At 40.4% G+C, this 21,147-nt stretch overlaps 1 protein-coding gene across 1 annotated transcript in view; it reads right to left on the reverse strand.

Annotated features, from left to right (window-relative positions):
* The window catches only part of CR1L (complement C3b/C4b receptor 1 like), a 66,994-nt gene that overhangs the window by 15,715 nt on the left and 30,132 nt on the right, over window positions 1-21,147 (reverse strand). Inside the window, exons 9-14 of the mRNA XM_015543785.2 lie at window positions 18,754-18,981; window positions 16,275-16,454; window positions 15,560-15,659; window positions 9,643-9,728; window positions 1,424-1,651; window positions 256-432 (exon numbers count right to left, since the gene is read on the reverse strand). Coding sequence (XP_015399271.2) covers window positions 256-432; window positions 1,424-1,651; window positions 9,643-9,728; window positions 15,560-15,659; window positions 16,275-16,454; window positions 18,754-18,981 — 999 coding nt within the window. The remainder of the gene's footprint in view (window positions 1-255; window positions 433-1,423; window positions 1,652-9,642; window positions 9,729-15,559; window positions 15,660-16,274; window positions 16,455-18,753; window positions 18,982-21,147) is intronic.

Raw genomic sequence — 21,147 nt, forward strand, 5'->3', positions numbered from 1 at the left:
TTTTATTAGTGAAAAGCCGGCAAAGCATTTTAAATTGGTGTTTGATGTCTACTGTATTACCGGAAATTCCATCAGTTCTTCTTACTTGTTTGGTAGAGCTGAGAATCCTTGGGCAGCCTCCTTCCTATCTTTTTCTCTGCTTTTCTCCCCCTTCTATTGATACTCATTTCACAATCCTCTCAGAAAGGTGGCTTAGCCTTAGCAGCCTCATTCATCAATTTTCCATTAACAAAACCCAGCAAGAATAAGAAATACCTTTGCAATAATGTTCAAAATGACTCCAGGTTCCCAGGTATGTGCAGAAGATGAAGTTCCTTCCCACCAACAAGTAGCCTGGGTCACAAGTGTAGCTGACCGTCATCCCAGGAAGATATGGAAATGGATGTTCTCCAATGTAATGCCCATTGTGGATCCTGGGTGGATGTGGGCATGCTAAGAACAAGACCCCCCCCCCCAAAAAAAAAAAAAACACAAGAAAAGACATTCAGTTAAACAAAGAAGTACAAATACGCCAACATATCTAATAACATTTCTATTAGAGCCACACGGAGACCCAAGGCAGGCAGGTTCCAAAGGCACTAAATATTTACTGATCCCTGGGAAGAATGATTCTTCAAACGGAGACCTCTCAGCCTTTAAGCAGGACCATCTGCTTGTCCCTTGCAAACTGCACTGGCTGGGAATACCACCAGGATCTCAAATGACCAGTTGCATGCTGTCTGTCCTCGCTGGCTCACAGAGCTTGTGTGGACAATCACAGCCACAGATGAATCTCCAAGTGCCAGGCACTGTCACTTCATGCCAGACTAATGTGTAAAAGGAATGAGCTGCTAAGAGCACAACCTTGAACTCCGCTTCTCTAGGGCGTGTTGAGTTCCTATTGCTACAAGTGAGACAAAGGGTCACCAAAATGCAGTTACAGGCTGAGCAGAACGCTTAGAAGTAACAAAAGGAATACAAGTGCCTACATTGGAGTTTCTTTATTTCTGTAGCCTCCAGTCTGAAGTAAAATGAGGCCATCAACATGTGCTTTTTGCTCTGCACACCCACTTAGCGAGTATAAAGACAACTTGTACTGGAGATGGCAGGACAGAGTTTTTTCTTTGGCACTTGTATTTTACTGCTTTGAAAATACTCTCGAGAAAATCTGGGCCTCGCTGATTCTCCCCATTCTCCACCTCCTCCTCTTTTCACTATCCCACACTCCTCGCCCCCGTGGGAAGGATCATCAGAGTACCACGGATTGGGACACAGCATGGCACGTCTAGAACCCATCTCTTAAGTTGCTCAGCAGGTAATTCTGTGTGTCTGACTTTTATAACAAAGCCACGTTCACAAGCAAAAACAGCTGTCACCACAGAAATGAGGACATTCTAGCCTAGGTATTCTGATCCGGCTGGGGCACAGGGATGTGGGTACTGACCAGCAGGACCAGCAAGTTCACAGTAAGGGGCAGGGCCGCTCCAAATCCCGTTCCCTTCACCGTCGCTTATGCAGCGGATGGTGCTCTCCCCGACGAGGTTGAAGGTCATCCCTCTGGCCGAGCGGGGTTCACACATGTAAGTAACTTCCTCTCCATAGGGAACGTCTCCCTGAGAAGTTCTGGGGTGGTTCCCATTAGGGATAGATGGAGGACTTGGACAAAAGATTCCTAGAAAGAGAGCAAGAGCTTTAGATCCCATTAGAGTTTTAATCAAAACGATCGTACATGTAGCAGGGGTGCCCTGGGACTGTATTTTTTCCATGAGAACACAACTACAGTGGGTGGACTTAAGTATGTAAGGCTTCTTCTGAGAAGGAACGAACTGAAGTGAGACTTTAATTACAGTTTATTGCAAAAGTGCCAAGACCCTCCAGGTAGCTAAGGTTTTAATCAATTTGAAAGGTAACTAATTTGCTTTTTCAGCAACTATCATTTGTCTACTTTCTGTTTGGCATAAAGACGGTCCTGGGTTGACACTGAGACACAAGACAGACAAGATTGGCCCTCAAAGATCCGAAGTTGCCAAGAAATCTTTGTAAATCTTTATTAAACACAGATGACCACCTTCAGCAGATATAAACGTTTCTTGATAATTCAAGACCATTATCTGTGTCACTAACAAATACACAATAATATCTTCAGGATACACTGATTACAGGGCTTTTCAGAGCTTTACAGAGCTTTTAAGTGACTCTAGGGAGGCTTTTTTTTCCCTTTTGCTTTTTTTTCTTTCTTCCAGGTGACCAGCTGTCCTTTCTTTCTGCTGTTAGTGTATCTGTTTCTAGCAGTTCCCTCCCTAAACTAATCTGATGCTTTGAATCTGGCATGAACTTAAGAATAGATACCCAACCCTGTCAGAATTGTGTGAATAAACAAAGTGAAGGTCCTAGGACGTCAAACAGTGATTGACTTCTCGTATCTGGATTTTACCCATGTGTTTATGTTTATCTAAAGTTTATTTATGTATTTACTTTCAGATTTACATGTCTCAGGAAAGTAGAGTTTGTTTTTGTTGGATATCTGAGTTTTATTTATACCGATTGTTCTTGTAAAGTTCCATCACGATCCCATCAGGTGTCCAAATAGATTTCTAGCAAAGATATTTCAACAAAATCCAGATGAAAATAGCCATTCACAAGTGAACAAAGGTGCCTCTGTACATAACACTTCTGCACACCTGCGCTTCGAAAAACAATGAGGGTAGTTATCTCAGAGGCTGCTATGGATCCAAGGGAGCTGGGATCCAAGTGAATTGGGGGGAATTGCCCCACCCACATTTGCTGGAGAGAGAAAAACATGGTGGACATGCACCAGAGACAGAGGTTTTGCAGAGGCCCAGCCAACTTGATGGGAGAAGCGGGCACCCATCTAGGCAGGACAGAGGCAGAGGAGAAGGATCTTGAGGAGCCAGCTCCCTCTTTAGGGCCAGTGACTTCCCTCACAGAAGAGGTGGAAAGTGAAAGTGGTGAGTGACTGTGACCCATTTCTATCCAGCTGCACAGATTTCTGAGGGGGGCACCTGTGCACCTGGGAGAGAGAGGAAAGGGAAGGAGAGGCACTCAAGAATAACAAAGGGCCTTGAAGGGACCTGTTCCCTGCCTATCAGCTTTGCGATGTTAGCGGGAGGTTTGCTCTCAGACCTCTGGGAGTACCCCTGGTCTGTGGGCAGTGGGCACCCACAGAGCAACAGGTGTTAAACCCACACTTCCTCCCACTCCACCGTCAGCTGTTTCTACACCAGCTTTTCAAAACCAGCATGCTCCCCTGTGCAGCCCAGAGCCACTGCAGGTGAAGAGAAACCAAAAACTTGAGCTAAGGCGCCACCTTCTGGAAAACAAAAGAATGGTTTCTAATTGCAAGTTAGTTGAACTGGAGTAAAATAAAGGTGTGTGTTACTTCAAGTGCAATGGCAGAACACCCTCCAGTTCCATCCATGTTGCTACAAGAGGCCAGATTTCATTCTTTCTCATTGCCAAGTAGTATTCTATTGTGTATATAAAGCACAATTTCCTTATCCCTCCATCAGTTGATGGACATTTAGGCTCTTTCCAAACTTCGGCTATTGTTGAGAGTGCTGCTATAAACATTGAGGTACAAGTACCCCTATGCATCAGCACTCCTGTATCCCTTGGGTAAATTCCTAGCAGCGCTATTGCTGGGCCACGGGGCAGATCTATTTTTAATTTTCAGAGGAACGTACAGAGAAAGACAGATACCCTATGTTTTCACTCTTATGTGGATCCTGAGAAACTTAACAGAAGACCATGGGGGAGGGGAAGGAAAAAAAAAAGTTAGAGAGGGAGAGAGCCAAACCATAAAAGAGATTCTTAAAAACTGAGAACAAACTGAGGGTTGATGGGGGTTGGGAGGGAGGGGAGGGTGGGTGATGGGCATTGAGGAGGGCACCCGTTGGGATGAGCACTGGGTGTTGCATGGAAACCAATTCGACAGTAAATTTCATATTAAAAAAATGCAATGGCAGAGATACATTTTGTCAAACACAATGAAAAATCACAGGAATATTGAACCGCAAAGAGGAAATGATAATTCTCCAGCGATCGGTTACAAAGGCATGGAGTATTGCAATCTAACTGATAAAGAATTCAAAACAGCTGTTATGAAGAGATTCAATGAGCTACAAGAAAATTCAGCATGACGAGTCGATGAGTTTAGGAATAAAATTAATGGACAAGAGTTCTTTACCAAAGAGACTGAAATTAAAAAAAAAAAAAAGAACCAGACACCCACTGAACTACCCTTTTACTCATGTACAATAAAGTTTTCTATTTCTCTAAAAGAAAAAAAAACCCAGAAATTCTGGAGATGATAGATTCAATGAATCAGATGAAAAACAGAATGGAAAGCTTAGGAAATAGGATGGATCAGATTGAAGAACAAATTAGTGACTTGGAGGATAGGAATTTAGAAAGGACTCTGAAGAGGAGAGAGAGCTAAGATTTTTTTAAAGTGATGAAACCCTATTAGAGCTATGCAATATGAGGAAAACAAATATAACTGGTTTGCCAGAAGCAGAAGAGAGGGGGAAGGGAGCAAGAAATGTCTTTTGGAAAACAGTAGCTGAGAATTTTTCTAACGTGGGGAAGAAATTGAACATACACATCTAAGAAGCTACTAGAACACCCTATTATCCCATTGCAAAAAGACCCTCCTAAAATATATTATAATGAAACTGTCAAAAATCAATGATCAAGAAAGGATCTTAAAAGCAGCTAGTGGAGGGGGGTGGGGAATAAAACAATCTACAAAGGAACCCCCATTAGGCTATCAGTGTATTTCTCAGCAGAAACTCTATAGGCCAGGAGAGAGGAATGATATATTCAAAGTGGTGAAAGATAAAAGTTGCCAGCCACCAACACTTTATCTAGCAAAACTGGCCTTCAAATATGAATGGGAGATAAAGGCTTTCCCAGAAAATAAAACAGCTGAGGGAGGCTCATCACCGCTAGACCTGCTTACAAGAAATGTTGAAGGAAGCCCTTCAGCTGAAACGAAGGGACGTTAACGAGTGACATGATAGCAGATGAAAGTACACAGCACTCTGGCCAAGGCAAAAAGTAAAGAAAACTGTAACTCTATATTGGAATGGCATATTAACCACTTAATTATAATATAAAAGCTTACAGAGGGGCACCTGGGTGGCTCAGTCAGTTAAGTGTCCAACTCTTGATCTTGGCCCAGTCATGATCTCATGGTTCATGGGTTCCAGCTCCATGCTGGGCTTTGTGTTTGGGATTCTCTCTCTCTCTCTCTCTGCCCCTCCCCGACCCTCTCCCTCTCTCTCCCAAAACAAATAAATAAACTTAAAAAAATATACCCTGGTCTTACTGTAACATCAAAAATATAAAAGGGGACGAGTAGAAGGGTGGAAGCTTTATAGGTGAATGAAGATAAGGTGTTATCAACATAAAAAAGGACTGTTTATCTATGAGATGCTTCATGTAAGCCACATGGCAACCACAAAGCAAAAGTTGAGAATAGACTCATGAAACATAAAACATGAAGAGAATGAGCAAATCACCCTAGAAAACCACCATTTTGCAAAGACAAAAACGGGGGGGTGGGGGGGGGGAGGAGAAACAAGACAATAACCAGAAGGCAAATGATACGATGGCAGTAGTAAGTCCTTATGTAGCAACAGTTACTCTAAATATAAATGGATGAATTCACCAATCACCAGGCACAGAGTAGCTGAGTGGATAAAATATAACACCCAACACATGCTGCCCACAGGAAATTCATTTCAGCTCTGAAAACACATAGGCTCAAAGTGGACAGATAGAAGGGGATATTCTGTGCAAGTGGAAATCAAAAGAAAGTGGGCATAGCCATACTTTCTATAAGACAAAATAGACTTCATGCCAAAAATGATAAGAGACAAAGAACGTCATTATATAATGATAAAAGGGTCGGGTCAATATATCTAGAAGATATAACAATTGTACGAATATACACACCCAACACTGGAGCACTAAATAGATTAGGCAAATACTGAGAGATATAAAGAGAGAAACAGAAAACTCTACAATAATAGTAGGGGACTTCAGTACCCCTACTGTGAGCAAAGGATAGATCAGACAGAAAACCAACAAAGAAACATTGGAATTGAACCATGCTCTAGAACAAATGGACTTGACATACATATATAGAACATTCTACCTAACAGCAGCAGAATACACATTCTTCTTGAGTGCACACAAAACATTTTCCATGGTAGATCATATGATATGGCACAAAACAAATCTCAGCAAATTGAAGAAGAATGAAATCATACCAACTATTTTTTTCTGACTACAATAATAGGACACCAGAAATCCACAACAAGGGGAAAACTGGAAAATCTACAAATATGTGCACTAAACAACGCACTTCTGAACAACCAATGGATCAAAGAAGAAACCAAAAAGGAAATTAAAAAGTTATCTTGAAAGAAGTAAAAATGAAAATACAACATATCAAAACTAATGGGACGGAGCGTAAGCAGTTCGGAAAGGAAAGTTTGTGGTGATAAACGCATATATTGAGAAATTGAATGACCTCAAATAACCTAACTTTACACCTCAGGTAACTAGAAAAAGAAGAACAGATTAAGTCCAAAGTTATGAGAAGAAAGGAAATAATAAAGATCAGAGTGGAAATAAATGAAATAGAGAACAGAAAAGCAATAGAAGGTATCAACAAAACTAAAAGTTGGTTTTGTGAAAAGGTAAACAAAAACTGACAGACCTTTAGCCAGACTCACCAAAAAGAGAGAGAGAAAACTCAATAAATAAAATTAGAAATGAAAAAGGAGACAACTGATACTACAGAAATACATAAGACCATAAGACACTATTATGAACAATTATATGCCAACAAATTAGATAACCTAGAAGAAATGGATAAGTTTCTAGAAACATAACACCTACCAAGACCAACTCAGGAAGAAATACAAAATCTGAAAAGACCAATGACAAGCAAAGAGATTGACTCAGGAATCAAAAGCCTTCCAACACAGAAAACTCTAGAGCTGATCACTTCACTGGTGAATTCTACCAAACGTTCCAAGAAAAATTAATACCAATCCCACTCAAACCTTTCCAAAAAACTGCAGAGGTGGGACTACATCTAAACTACATCTAAACTCATTCTATGAGACCTTGACACCAATGCCAGATAAGGACACAACAAAAAAGTAAACTATAGATCAATATTCCTGATGATATAGATGCAAAAATTCTCAACAAAATATTAGCAAACAAACCAAACTCAAGAACACAAAAAAAGGATTGTACACTATGACCAAGTGGGATTAATCCCTGATATGCAAGGATGCTTTAGCATACACAAATCAATAAATATAATATATCACATTAATAAAATGAAAATTTTTAAATCACATGATCATCTCAACAGATGCAGAAAAAACATTTGACAAAATACAGCATCCTTTCATAATAAAAACCCTTGGCAGATTAGGTATAGAAGGAGTATTTACATACCTTAATGTCATAAATACCATATATGCCAAACTCACAGCCAACATTATACTCAGTGGAGAAAAGTTGAAAGCTTTTCCTCTAAGATCAGGAACAAGACAAGGGTGCCCACTCTCACCGGTCTTATTCAATGTAGTATTAGACATCCTGGCTAGAACAATTAGGTAAGACAAAGAAATAAAAGGCATTCAAACCAGGAAGGGAGAAGTAAAACTGTCACTCTTTGCAGATGATATGATTCTATATATAGGAAATTCAAATGAATCAAACAACAGCTGGAACTAACCAATGATTTCAGTAAAGCTGCAGGATATGAAATCAAGATACATTTCTATACACTAAGGATGAAACATCTGAAAAAGAAATCAAGAAAAATTTCCCATTAACAATAACATCAAAAGGAATAAAATACTTAGGAATTAGTCTAACCAAGAAAATGAAAGATCTGTACAATGAAAATCATAAGACTTTGCTGAGAGAAATCAAAGAAGACACAAACAAATGGAAAGACAACCTATGTTCATGGATTGCAAAAATAAATACTGTTAAAATGTCTACACTACCCAAATCCATCTATAGATTCAGTACAATCCACATCAAAATATCAATGGTATTCTTCACAGAAAATAGAAAAAAAAACATTTCTAAAATTTTTTTGGAAACACAATGTAAAAACAAATCAAAACACTAAGACTCAGATTAGCCAAAGCGATTTTGATGAAAAAGAACAAAGCTGGAGGTATCATACATTCTGATTTCAAACTATACTACAAGGCTACAGTAATAAAAACAATAGAGTACTGGCACAAAAACAGATACATAGACCAATAAAATAGAATAGAAAGCCCAGAATGAAATTCCTGGTTATACAGTCCATTAATAGTTGGCAAGACAGCCAAGAGCACCACTCACAAAAATTAACTCGAAATGGATCAAAGACCTGATACTATACGACTCCTGGCAGAAAATGAAGAGAATGCCCTTGACATTGGTCTAGGCATTGATTTTTTGGACATGACACCAAAAGCACAAACCTCAAAAGCAAAATCAACATATGGGACTACAACAAACCTGAAAACTTTTGCACAGCAAAAGAAACAATTCACAAAATGAAAAGGCAATCTACAGAATGGGAGAAAACTTTTACAAATCATATAGCAGATAAAGGGGTTGATATCCAAAAAATATAAAGGACTCATAAAACAACTCACTGGCAAAAGCCAAACAGTCTGATTTAAAAAGGGCAATCTCTAATTCCTCATGGTATACTTTTTACATTTCTTAAAAATTTATCAGACTTATTTTTAATAAGTTTTATTTCTTCCATTAGCTATTTTCCAACCATGCTGAACATTTAGATTTTTAACATTTTCCACTGTCATAAGTATTGTTGCATTGAGTGTCTGTGAACCAAAATCATGGGAAAATTCCACGATGATTTTCTTGGGATAAACTCTGGGAAATGGAATTACTAGGTCAAAGGGTATTTACATTAGGCTTTTGTATATATTGCTCATAAGCCTTCCAGAAGTTTGTGCCCACTTTTACTGCCATCAGTCCTGTGTGTTTGATCCTGACTTCCTCAGAGCCTTAAAATTTTACCAATTTGCAATCGGTCATTCTTCCACGTTCCTCAAAGTTTTGGAGGTTCACTTTGTAATATCCCACTGAAAAGATGCAGGGTCAACTAATCAAGAACAAATACAACCTGGAAGAATTTAAAGAAAGGATAAAGCGCAGAACAATCAGAGGCTTGGGGCAATTGCTAAGATTTACGAGATCTTATTTCCTTTTTCAGAGTAAAAATAATAAGAAAGGGAGTTACCTACTTCTTGGGCTTATCATATGCTACTAAGAGGTGGCAGAGACAAATTTTATTTTCTTCAATGTCTTTTAATTTAGTCATGGGGAAAAGCCTTCCACTGGGAAGCATTTACTATCAAAGTAGGAAAGGAGAGCAATTTTACCTGAGTTCAGGTTCACAGTTTTAGACAAATAACCTCCTAAAATAAAGAAAAATCTGGACAACTATGTAGCATAGGACTCTGGATTTCAAATATCGGGGAGACTAGTCTCTGCAAGATGGATTGGATTTCCTCTTCGTAACATGAGGCAGATATGGATGGAGCAGAGGGAATTATGGGAAAAAATACTTCGACTCACTCTTACAAACAGGTGTTTCCTTATCCCAAGTGACAGTATTGCCTGAGGGGTGACAAGCTGCAGAAGGGGAGCCAACGAGTCGATACCTAGAAGCAAAGAATGAAAAATGATTATACTCTACACTTCTTACTTAAGTCGCCATGAGAAAATAATTGCAGGTAGATGCTACAAATTACAGGCAGATTAAAACAGGAGAAGTCAAGGAAGAAACCTCATCTCTATCTGCGAATTAGTCCTTTATTTCTAAGGACAAGCTTATATTCTTACTGCTTTTATCCATGCGTACTGCTAGTGCCTCACCACTGAACACAAAAATTCCCTTCATCGTGAGACATTTTGTACTTGTCTTTAGGGAACCTCAGGAGTTATTTTATTCATGCGCACTTCCATCAAGGAAATGATAAGCTCCTTGATTAACAGGGAAGATGCCTTATTGAAATATTCACATCCTCTAGCACCTTGCCTAGAGATCAAGCAACTGGTACTCAAAGGACAGAAAGACGGCCTTACTAAGAAGATTCAAAAGTGAGAAGCAGGCGAAACAGCTAACCATCTTCACACCTTAAATGTAAAAGGCAGGGGTACTTAACTATTTTGCCATCAAATCACTCAGAGTAGGCCACAAAATTTGGAACATTTTGTCATCACTTATTTTTTATTGATTAGGTAACTATACTGTTACTGTGAGACAAGTCACAAAGGATATCCAGCTAAACCATTCACGTGTTCCATGTACAGTAGGGTTAAACTTGATTAAGTAAAAGGTAAGGGATATAATGCAATGTCATATAATAGTGAGCAGTTACTGGAACAGCTAAGAACTTGGCTTCTTGGTTACCCAAGACACGTGATCAGGACAGTAACCATTTGTAGCAGAGTCTACTGATATCTCCAGTATCTCCTTTCCTCTTCTTCATTAGTAATGAAACTGTGTGTTTTTAACTGGGCCATTGGCCACCTCATTAAAGGCTTCATTTCTCAGCTTCCCTACAGTTGTGTACAGCCATATGGCTAAGTTCTGGCTAAAGGGATGCCCCTGGAGGGTCTTGTGAAACTTCTGGAAAGTGTCTTTAAAGGGATGGGTGTTCTCTTCTTCCATTATTTCTCTCTGCTGGCTGGAGTTTGGGCCACGTGATGACACAGAGTCTCAAATAGAAGGCTCCCAGGTTTATGTGGATCATGGAGCCAGCTATCAGCCCTGGAGTTGGAAACTTTCCAGTCTTCTTTGAAGGACTGCCCCTGTTCTTAACCTCAGAGAGAAGTAAGCTACTATCTTGTTTAAGCTCCTATTATTTTATTTGTTCTTCTATAGCTTAATCTAACCCTAATATATACCAGCTCTTGCAAAAATAGTGATATAAAGATGATGGGGAGCTATGTGGGTATAGCAATGACAGTGAATACTTTTGGAGGCATATTGAGTCACTTTGGTTGACAAATCGTAGACAAATTGAGTGAATTTTACTTACTGTTACTTTTCACTGATTATAGTGTAAAATCCTTTCAAACGTGCCAACAAATATTTAATCTTCAAAATTTCTTCAAAGAAACAGCTTGAGAGACACTAGTATGTTTCCTTCCGCCTGCTTTCTGTCCTACATTTAAAAGTTGTCTTACGAGCACAACATCACGGATGTTGCTCGACTTCTGACTATAGAGGTTGCTCTTAATGTGTTCACTATGACTAAGTTAGAGAACTGCAGTAAAAAAAAAAATGTGAAGCAGGTTCCAGCCTATGTGTGGCTGTAAAAAACAGTGAATATTTTTTAAAGTATTATAAGACACTAATATGCTACGATCGCCATTATGTTGTAATTCTTCCTGACTCGATTACCCATCTCTCCGAAACTCATAATTTTACTCAAGCCTTACTCCTTAGCTTCCATCAGCTTTAGAAGTTTGGGTGGCCATAAAGCGAAACCACTGTTCAAGAAGAGCCATGAGATTCCCTTCCCTATAAGCAAATATACACACTGTGAGAAGCATGCTGAGACAGGCATCGGAGAGTCCATTGCATGAGGTCAGGGATGGGATAATTAAGGGCTGGAGGGTGGTGCTCTTTCCATCCTTCCTATTTGTTCATGGACTTCTAAGTATTTGGGAGTAGAGGGAATCTATGGAGATATTCAATAGGCTGCAAATGATTAAAAGTTGCTCACAGATAGGATGCTGCGGCACAAATCATATAACAATATGATAAATCATAACAATAAATCATAACACAATTGTGTATTAAACTTTGCATCTCACAGAGAATATAAACTTTCTCTCCAGGAGCCATTTATAAAAGTTGTATCATATCACTCGGCAGAGTGTACCCCAAGAATTTGCACATAGAAAAAATCAAAACAGCTCTACACCCTCATTATAATATAACAACACTAGGAATTAATAATCGCAGAATAAACACAAAATTGAAAGTTTTGGATCTTGGTCAAAGACAAAAGTAAAACAGCCATTGCAGATTACCTATAGGATAACAATGACGCATGATCATTGAGTCATGTGCCCAAAACTCTTCAAAGTGCTTTGCATCAATTAACTTAATCTTTATTTTTTTTTTAATTTTTTTTAACGTTTATTTATTTTTGAGACAGAGAGAGACAGAGCATGAACGGGGGAGGGGCAGAGAGAGAGGGAGACACGGAATCGGAAGCAGGCTCCAGGCTCTGAGCCGTCAGCCCAGAGCCCGACGCGAGGCTCGAACTCACGGACCGTGAGATTGTGACCTGAGCTGAAGTCGGCCGCTTAACTGACTGAGCCACCCAGGCACCCCCAATTAATTTAATCTTTAAAATGATGCTTTGAAGTGAATGTTATGCATAGCTCCCATTTTACAAAAGAGGAAACAGAGAGTTTAACAAATTTGTTCAAATTCACATGACAGATATTGAGGTTCGAGTTTGAATAATGTTAATTGGCCTTAACAGCCTGTAGTAATAAACCTTACATTATTCAGCTACTTCATTATAAATGCTGATGCAAATATTACTCTTTGAAAATTTCTAGGACACTGATGCCAAAACCGTCCTTAGAGAAATATTTAGTACTTTTGTTATTTGACAAGAAAATTTTCAAATAAATGAACACAACATTTTATGTTAGATGTTTATAGACTATAAACATGAACATATGAAAGAAGCTGGTCTGAGGAATTACTAAAATAAATTAATAAGTAAGAAAAATAGAATATAAATGATGAATAAATCTAAGAGCCATTTCTTTAAAGTGGTCGATTGAAATAAACAGAACTTGGCCAATTGTAACCTCACAAAACGACACATCTACAAATATATATACATGAACGAGAAAGTAGTTATCATCACAGATATTAAAAAAACTCAAGGGGCGCCTGGGTGGCGCAGTCGGTTAAGCCTCCGACTTCAGCTCAGGTCACGATCTCGCGGTCCGTGAGTTCGAGCCCCGCGTCGGGCTCTGGGCTGACGGCTCGGAGCCTGGAGCCTGCTTCCGATTCCGTGTCTCCCTCTCTCTCTGCCCCTCCCCCGTGCATGCTCTGTCTCTCTCTGTCTCGAAAATAAATAAACGTTAAAAAAAAATTAAAAAAAAAACAACTCAATACTTTATCAAAATATTATAACCTCTCTATCTTACTGAAATTGAAAACATCCATGAGATGGATCAATCTAAAGGAAAAATAAAATGTATCAGGATGTATTTAAAAATAGGGAGAACAGCTGATAAACCCGTATCTGTTTGAGCGTATGTTTTTAATCTTTTTGGATATGTACCTAGGATCGGAATTGCTGGATCATATGGTAATTCTGTGTTAACTTTTGAATCACCGAACGGTTTTTCTCAGAGGCGGCACCATTTTACATTCCCAGTAGCAATCACAAGGGTTCCATTTTGCCCACAGCCTCACCACACTTTTGTTTTCCATTATAGCCGGCCTATAAGGTATGGAGTGGGTTTGATATGCATTTCTCTCATGACTAATAATATTTAGTATCTGTTCATGTGTTTCCTGGACATTTGTCTGTCCTCTTTGGAGAAATGTCTACTCAAATCCCTTGCCCATTTTTAAGTTGGGTTGTTAGTTTTTCTGTTGTTTAGTTGCAGGACTTCCTTATATAGTCCGTATATCAAACCCTTATTAGAGAAATGATTTGCAAATATTCTCTCCCATTCTGTGGGCTGTCCTGTCACTGCCTTGATATGTCCCTGGTGTTGCCTGGGGGCTCCCGTCATTTGAAGGACTGATGAACTAAGAAGTCAGAACTCCTTGTTGGGGGCAAGGGGTGAGCAGGGCAAAACCTATACTTTCTAGATAATGCAACTGATACTTGTGTCCAATTTAACCACCTCTCTCTTCTAAGGGTAACTGAACTCAACTGACATGTGGGTTACATGCATATTTTCAGGTAAAAAAGGCTAGAAGACTTCACAGCGAAATATTAACTACGATGAGTGGTAGAACTGTGGGTGGTGATTTTTTTGATCTTTTGGGTTCTTTTTTGATCTTTGGGATCTTTGGGTTTTTTGATCATGGCTTCCAAGTATGTCTAATGAATATATGTTCAATCCAATAAATATGTTCAATCCAATAAAATTCATTGGATTTTACAATCCAATAAAATTCTATTTTTTTCTCTGAATTTGTTGTGGCAACTGAAAATTAATACACATTCTTTAATTGCTCCCTTTAAGTTGAGGCGATGTTTCTGGCATGGTTCCCTGCGCCAAGGAAAAGTTCAGAGCAAGAACTCATTAATGTTCCCGCTCTGTGCATGTTCATACTTACATTTCCCAGAGCTGCTATCACGTTAAGATTTACCCTGCAACCCCTAATTCAAGGTCCTCCAATTCAGCTATAGTGCTCGCTGATCTTAGTTAAGAACATTGCATGCACGGGGGCGCCTGGGTGGCTCAGTTGGTTAAGCCTCCAACTTCAGCTCAGGTCATGATCTCGCAGAGCTTGAGTTTGAGCCCCGCGTCAGGCTCTGTGCTGACAGCTCAGAGCCTGGAGCCTGCTTCGATTCTGTGTCCCCCTCTCTCTCCACCCCTCCCCTGTTTGTACTCTGTCTTTCTCTCAAAATTAATTAAAAAAAATTTTTTTAAAGAATGTTCCATGCATGGTACAACTAGCATTTTTCCTTTTACTCATTTAATAGACTGGTCCTTTTTTAAAAAAAAATTTTTTTTTAACGTTTATTTATTTTTGAGACAGAGAGAGACAGAGCATGAACAGGGGAGGAGCAGAGAGAGAGGGAGACACAGAATCCGAAGCAGGCTCCAGGCTCCGAGCTGTCAGCACAGAGCCCGACGCGGGGCTCAAACTCACAGACCGTGAGATCATGACCTGAGCCGAAGTCGGACGCTTAACCGACCAAGCCACCCAGGCGCCCCAATAGACTGGCCCTTCTTATCCAGTGAATATCTTACCAGGCTTCACACATACTACCTTCAGCAGGAACCTGGTGCTGTCCTCTAGTTAAAATACAAATTGCTTGCTACTCCTTTTTTTATTTTGAGAATTTATTTTATTTTTTAAATTATTTTTTCTAAAAGTTCACTTATTTATTTTGAGACAGGTGGGGGGAGGGGCAGAGAGAGAGAGAGAGAGAGAGAGAGAGAATCCCAAGCAGGCTCTGCACTGTGCCCAATACAGAGCCCAACACGACGCTTGAACCCACAGACCATGAGATACTGACCTGAGCAGAAATCAAGAGTCAAGACACTCAACCAACTGAGCCACCTGGGCATTCCAGCTGTTGCTATTTCTTTTTTATATTCCTTTGGTCATATGCCCATGTTCAAGCTACCATCTCTATCCGGAAGTTCCTATTGGCAACTTTTTGAAGTGTAGATGATAGTCTAGTGTGTCTGGTTGGGAGTAGGTCAGAGATAGCATTGTTGTTCTGAAACTCATCTTCCAGGGATAGTGCTTTCAACTCACCCTTCATTACAAGAATAATTAACTGTTGATCCAAACTGGGTATCTGTGTTTATATGTACCATGCCATTGAAGGGTTCTGGAGGAGCTTCACATGATTTTCCTACGGGAGAGAAGGAAAATTTGGGACTAGGTGTAGAGTTCAAATTACCTTTGCTTTTACGATTCAGTCTGGAGTGTAGCAGACTGAACAGTCTATTTATTTCTGATTGTTCCAAAGGATTGACCACATCGAGGAAGTGCACCAACTACAGACTCAAGCAGCTCTGGAGCACTGCTTTTTAAAAGATGATGCCTGAATCTCCCAACAGAAGAAATATATGGATAGAGAATTGTTTTCTCATCCCACGAGCCTAAATCAAAGGCCTCAGAATTTGAGATTTCCCCTCCATCTTGGTTATTGAAGCACAGGTCACTGTGGTCTACGTGATTTTCTTTTGTGTCCCTATTTCACTCATGTCATGGTTTTAGCCATCAAAAGTAACCTCCAGGGAATGGAAACTTCCCCCTGATTCCTTTTGTGAGAGACATTCTTGCGAAATAAATATTGAGTCAAGACCGCAAAAACTCCAGGCAGTAAGAAAGGCTGACCTACAAGTTCACCCTCCATTTAAATACCGTGGGCAAACTTAGATGTCTACAAAATTTGAACAAATTAAATGAGATCCCACAGACGCTTTGACATACATGAATTAGCTCCCAGGATGGGGTTACTTACGTCTACACGTATCTTCGGCACTGGACCAGACCAAGTTTTCTAAGCAGGTGATAGAAAACGTGGACTCAAAATACCCAGGGGAACATTTAAAAGTCAAAGATGTCCCAACTGGAAACTCAGATTCATCAGTCTGAGTTGTAGGCTTGGCAAATGGAAACTCTTTTGGGGCTTTACAGTAACCTGGAGAGCAAAACCACAGGAATACAAAAGTGAGCCGAGAGATTTCCGCCCTTCCTCCTCTTTCTGTCCAGTTAAGCTGATAGATGGGTTCATGGAGACAGACTTCTAAAAACGGCAAAAGGTCTTTTTCCCCTTCTAGTTACCTTAGGATGGGGCTTTCCAGCAGCATTTACTCATCAGGAAATTTTTACTACTTGGAAGACGATTCACCTTTTTGGCCTTTTTGCTCTTGTTTCATCAAAGCAAGAATTTCATTGATTTTTAAAGTTTATTCATTTATTTGAAAGCCAGAGAGAGCACAAGCAAGAGAGGGGCAGAAAGAGAGGGAGAGAGAGAATCCCAAGCCGGCTCTACACCACCAGCACAGAGCCCAATGTGGTGCTCAAACTCACAAACCATGGGATCATGAACTGAGCCAAAACCACGAGTCGGACGCGTAACCGACTGAGCCACCTGGGCACTCAAAGCAAGAATTTTAGCTACGGATGTCATGTGTCAGGCCTATCAGACTGCCTCTGTGTAGAGTTAACCATTCATACCCTCATTTATTAGTGTTAATATACTCATATCCATCAAGACATATTTGTTCTTGGAGACACATCTTGGAGACACATCTCTCTCCATTTGTTCCTCCCAACCTCATTCTCAGGGTGTCCACCATAAGTAGCTTCTCTGGCACTAAATAGCAGTCACTACTTGTAGTGGGTTGGATGATGTCCCCCGAAAAGATACATGCATCCAGGACCTCACAATGGAAATGTACTTGGAATAAGGATCTTTTCAGCTATAATTAAGGGTAACAATCTCAAGATGAGATCATCCTGGATTACCAGGGTGGGCCTTCAATCCAATGGCTGGTGGTGTCTATAAGAGAAACGAGAGGGACATTTGAGACACAGAGACACAGGGGAGAAGGCCATGTGAAGACAGAGGCAAAGATTAGAACGATGTGTCCACTAGCCCTGGAATGCCAGGAGCCACCAGTATCTAAGAGAGGTAAAGAAGGATTCTCCTCTAGAGTCACAGGAGGGAGCACGGCCCCACCAAAACCCTGATTTCAGAATTCTAGCCTCCAGATCAGTGAAGAGAATAAATTTCTATTGTGTTAAGCCACCTAGTTTGTGGTAATTTGTATGCAGTCTTAGGGAATGAACAGACCGCTCTTCTTCTGATGCTAAACCAGAGATTTAAGGAAAAGGACAAAACAGACGAAACCATCAGGTAGCTTCTTTAGCATATGAAAATCCCTTTGGAAATTTCCCCTTCCCCTTGCCTTTACCTCCCCCCCAGGCCCCCCACCCCCACCCATATAACCAGTCTCTCCTCAAGGTCCCAAGGCAGCTCTTTCTGCCCAGGGGTCCTGTCTCCATCCTTTAATAAAAACACCTTTTTGCACTGGAAAAAAAAAAAAAAAGAAGCTATGTCTTTTTTTATGAGAGGGTATATTGTGTGCTGCATATTTCAAATAGAGTCTGACCTCAACAATCTCCTTTTTTGGAGGAGACTGCTTCTGTTTGCCATTCCATAAGCGTGCCTGGTGGCCTAGGCAACTGCTTTTAAAGAAATCTCACTAGATTCTAATTGGAAGGGGAGGGGCATCAAAGAAAAGTTAAACGCGTTTTATCATGTGTTGCCTTTTCTCATCGGATTGCTTTTCTCTGTCATGTGGTATCCCAAGTCTGGTGCCACCTCCCTGTGTACCCTGCTCTGTCTTGGGAAGGCCTACAGTCAGTCCTCAAGAACCAGGTAATTTTCAGTCCTTCGGAAGAAACAGCCTCTTCCTTTCCATACTCTTTCCCTTGAGCTGATCTTTCCTTGCTTCTAACTCTCAGAACGGATAAGTTCAAGGGCAAAGATTAAGGTGGGCCCCACAAGCCAGCGGACAGATGGGCATATTTTGAGTCAAGGTCTTAAGCTACAAAAGTAGTTTCTTTGGTCACTTAGCCTATTTGGCATAGGACTGGCTAAAGCCTTAGCTAAATAATATCCATATTGCCAGTTTGGCAGACGATGAACTTGCGGGGAGTGTTTGGCAATCATCCGGCATTCGTTACTGTTCATAGCCAGTTGTTTTCATGTCCTCTCCAGTGAATACGTTTTTCTTCTTGATCTTCCCCTCCCCGTCCCTCTCCCTTCTTACCCCACTCTGCTCACCACTGCACCAGCAAGAAGAGTTTTAGAGCTTTGACGCTTCCACTTATGACAAAGTTGAACTCACAAGCACACACCATAATCTTAGAGACATATGAAGGATCTGGGCCTGATATTCTGAATCCACTTGGGGTACGTGGGTACTGACCAGCAGGACCAGCAAGTTCACAGTAAGGGGCAGGGCCGCTCCAAATCCCGTTCCCTTCACCGTCGCTTGTGCAGCGGATGGTGCTCTCCCCGACGAGGTTGAAGGTCATCCCTCTGGCTGAGCGGGGGTCACACATATAAGTAATTTCCTCTCCATAGGGAACTCCTCCCTGAGGCGTTCTGGTGTGGTTCCCATTAAGGATAGATGGAGGGCTTGGACAAAAGATTTCTAGAAGGAACACAAGAGCTATAAGTTACATCAAAATATTTACATTTTAACCCGAGTTGATTCTACAATTATGGGATGCTGTGACTGTGTAGCCAATTAAATGATTAAACTCTCAGGGAGAGTATAAACCATAAAATAAATATATTAGGCCGCTGTTGAGATGCTTCCAAATGAAATGACACTGAAACCAATGTTTATTATTACAAAGTCTAGGAGGGACTTAATCATCCTGAACTCTTTGAAGACGTAAAACTTCTGGATAATTGAGAGCTCATTCTTTTAAAATAGACAAAAATCTTAACCACATTGACAAGGAAGGCATTCATTTAATAAGAAAGTTATCCATTAATTCAACAGGAATTTTTTTGAGGACCTACTGTACATCCCCTACTATTTTAAGTACAAGATAGACCAAGTCTTTTAACATCGAGGCTCTTCATCCCAGAGAAATCTTTCAAAATATATTATACATTTACTATCTATCACTGATTTAATCTTTTCTTTTTTTTTTTTAATTTTTTTTTAACGTTTATTTATTTTTGAGACAGAGAGAGACAGAGCATGAACGGGGGAGGGGCAGAGAGAGGGAGACACAGAATCTGAAACAGGTTCCAGGCTCTGAGCTGTCAGCACAGAGCCCGACGTGGGGCTCAGACTCACAGACCGTGAGATCATGACCTGAGCCGAAGTCGGCCGCTCAACCGACTGAGCCACCCAGGCACCCCTGATTTAATCTTTTCTTGATGACTTGAGGCTATTAGGCTCCAAAGCAAAATGAATGGTTGTAGTAATGCCATCATAATGAAATGAAACATCCCAATGCCCCTGTGCATGCTCCAGAAGACTCAGAAATGTTTTACGACTTTGAGATACTTATTGGTTTCTACAGGGGTTTTTGTTTGTTTGTTTTTATTCGTTTTTGTTTTTAATTTTTTAATGTTTTTATTTTTTTGAAGGAGAGAGAGCGGGGGAGAAGCAGAGAGAGAGGGAGACACCGAATCCAAAGCAGGCTCCAGGCTCTGAGCTGTCAGCACAGAGCCTGACGCGGGGCTCAAACTCACAAACCGTGAGATCATGACCCGAGACGGAGTCTGGACGCTCAACCGACTGAGCCACCCAGGCGCCCCTGTGTGTTTGTTTTTAAATAATGATCTGGAGAAGCTCCTTTCCCCTTCTGCTTTGATCTATATTTGGGAAGATGATACTCTTGAAAGGATTATGGGTAAGCTAATCAAAGGTGGACTAACCTAACCAACGTTTGTCCTCTAGCAAGTGATTTTAGCTGTACCTGGCTTCTCGGGAGCATTTTTTTCTTTCTTTCATGCTTCTTAATTAACTATATGCCAGGAAAGTTAACATTTTCAAATAGCTGGCTTCCAAATATGAAGGATATAATGATCAAGTTTCGTTATATAAATACAAAAGTTCCAAACAATTTTAGAGCAAAACATTCATTTGAAAAAAAAAAAATTCTATTGTAAACATATTTTTCAATAGTTATGATCAGAAGGTAAAGCAACATCCTGTTTGTTTTAGTGAAGAAGTAAATGGGCAGACTGAATATATTCATAGTATTTCTGTATTTAACACATTATATTTCTGTCCTCTTAAAAACAAAAACTAGGGCGCCTGGGTGGCTCAGTCGTTGAGGGTTTGACTTCGGCTCAGGTCATGATCTCATGGTTTGTGAGTTTGAGCCCCATATCGGGCTCTCTGCTGTCGGCACAGAGCCTGCCTCAGATCCTCTGTCTCCCTCTCTCTCTGCCCCTCTCCTGCTTGAGCTCTCTCTCTCAAAAATAAACATTAAAACACACACACACACACACACACACACACACACAAACACCAAAACCAAAAAACTAGCTCCCTTCATCCCACTTCCCTGTGCAGCAATAATTCCATTTCTCTACTCCTATGACACCAGGACTCCTCTGAGATGTGGTCTATGGTCTGCCCTTCCTTCCCTTCATTCCCCCTTGAACTCATTTCAATCAGACATTTGTCCCACAATTCCACTGAAACTCCTTGTTGAGGCCAATTGGTACCTTCAAGTCATTATACCCAATAATAATTTTCCACCATCTTATTTGACCTCTCTGGAGAATCTCACCTCCTTCAGAGAATTTTCTCTTGGCTTCTAAGATATATCACCCTCCTGTTTCTCTG

Source organism: Panthera tigris, chromosome F3 (genome assembly GCF_018350195.1).
Source record: "Panthera tigris isolate Pti1 chromosome F3, P.tigris_Pti1_mat1.1, whole genome shotgun sequence".
Taxonomy (NCBI): Eukaryota; Metazoa; Chordata; class Mammalia; order Carnivora; family Felidae; genus Panthera; species Panthera tigris.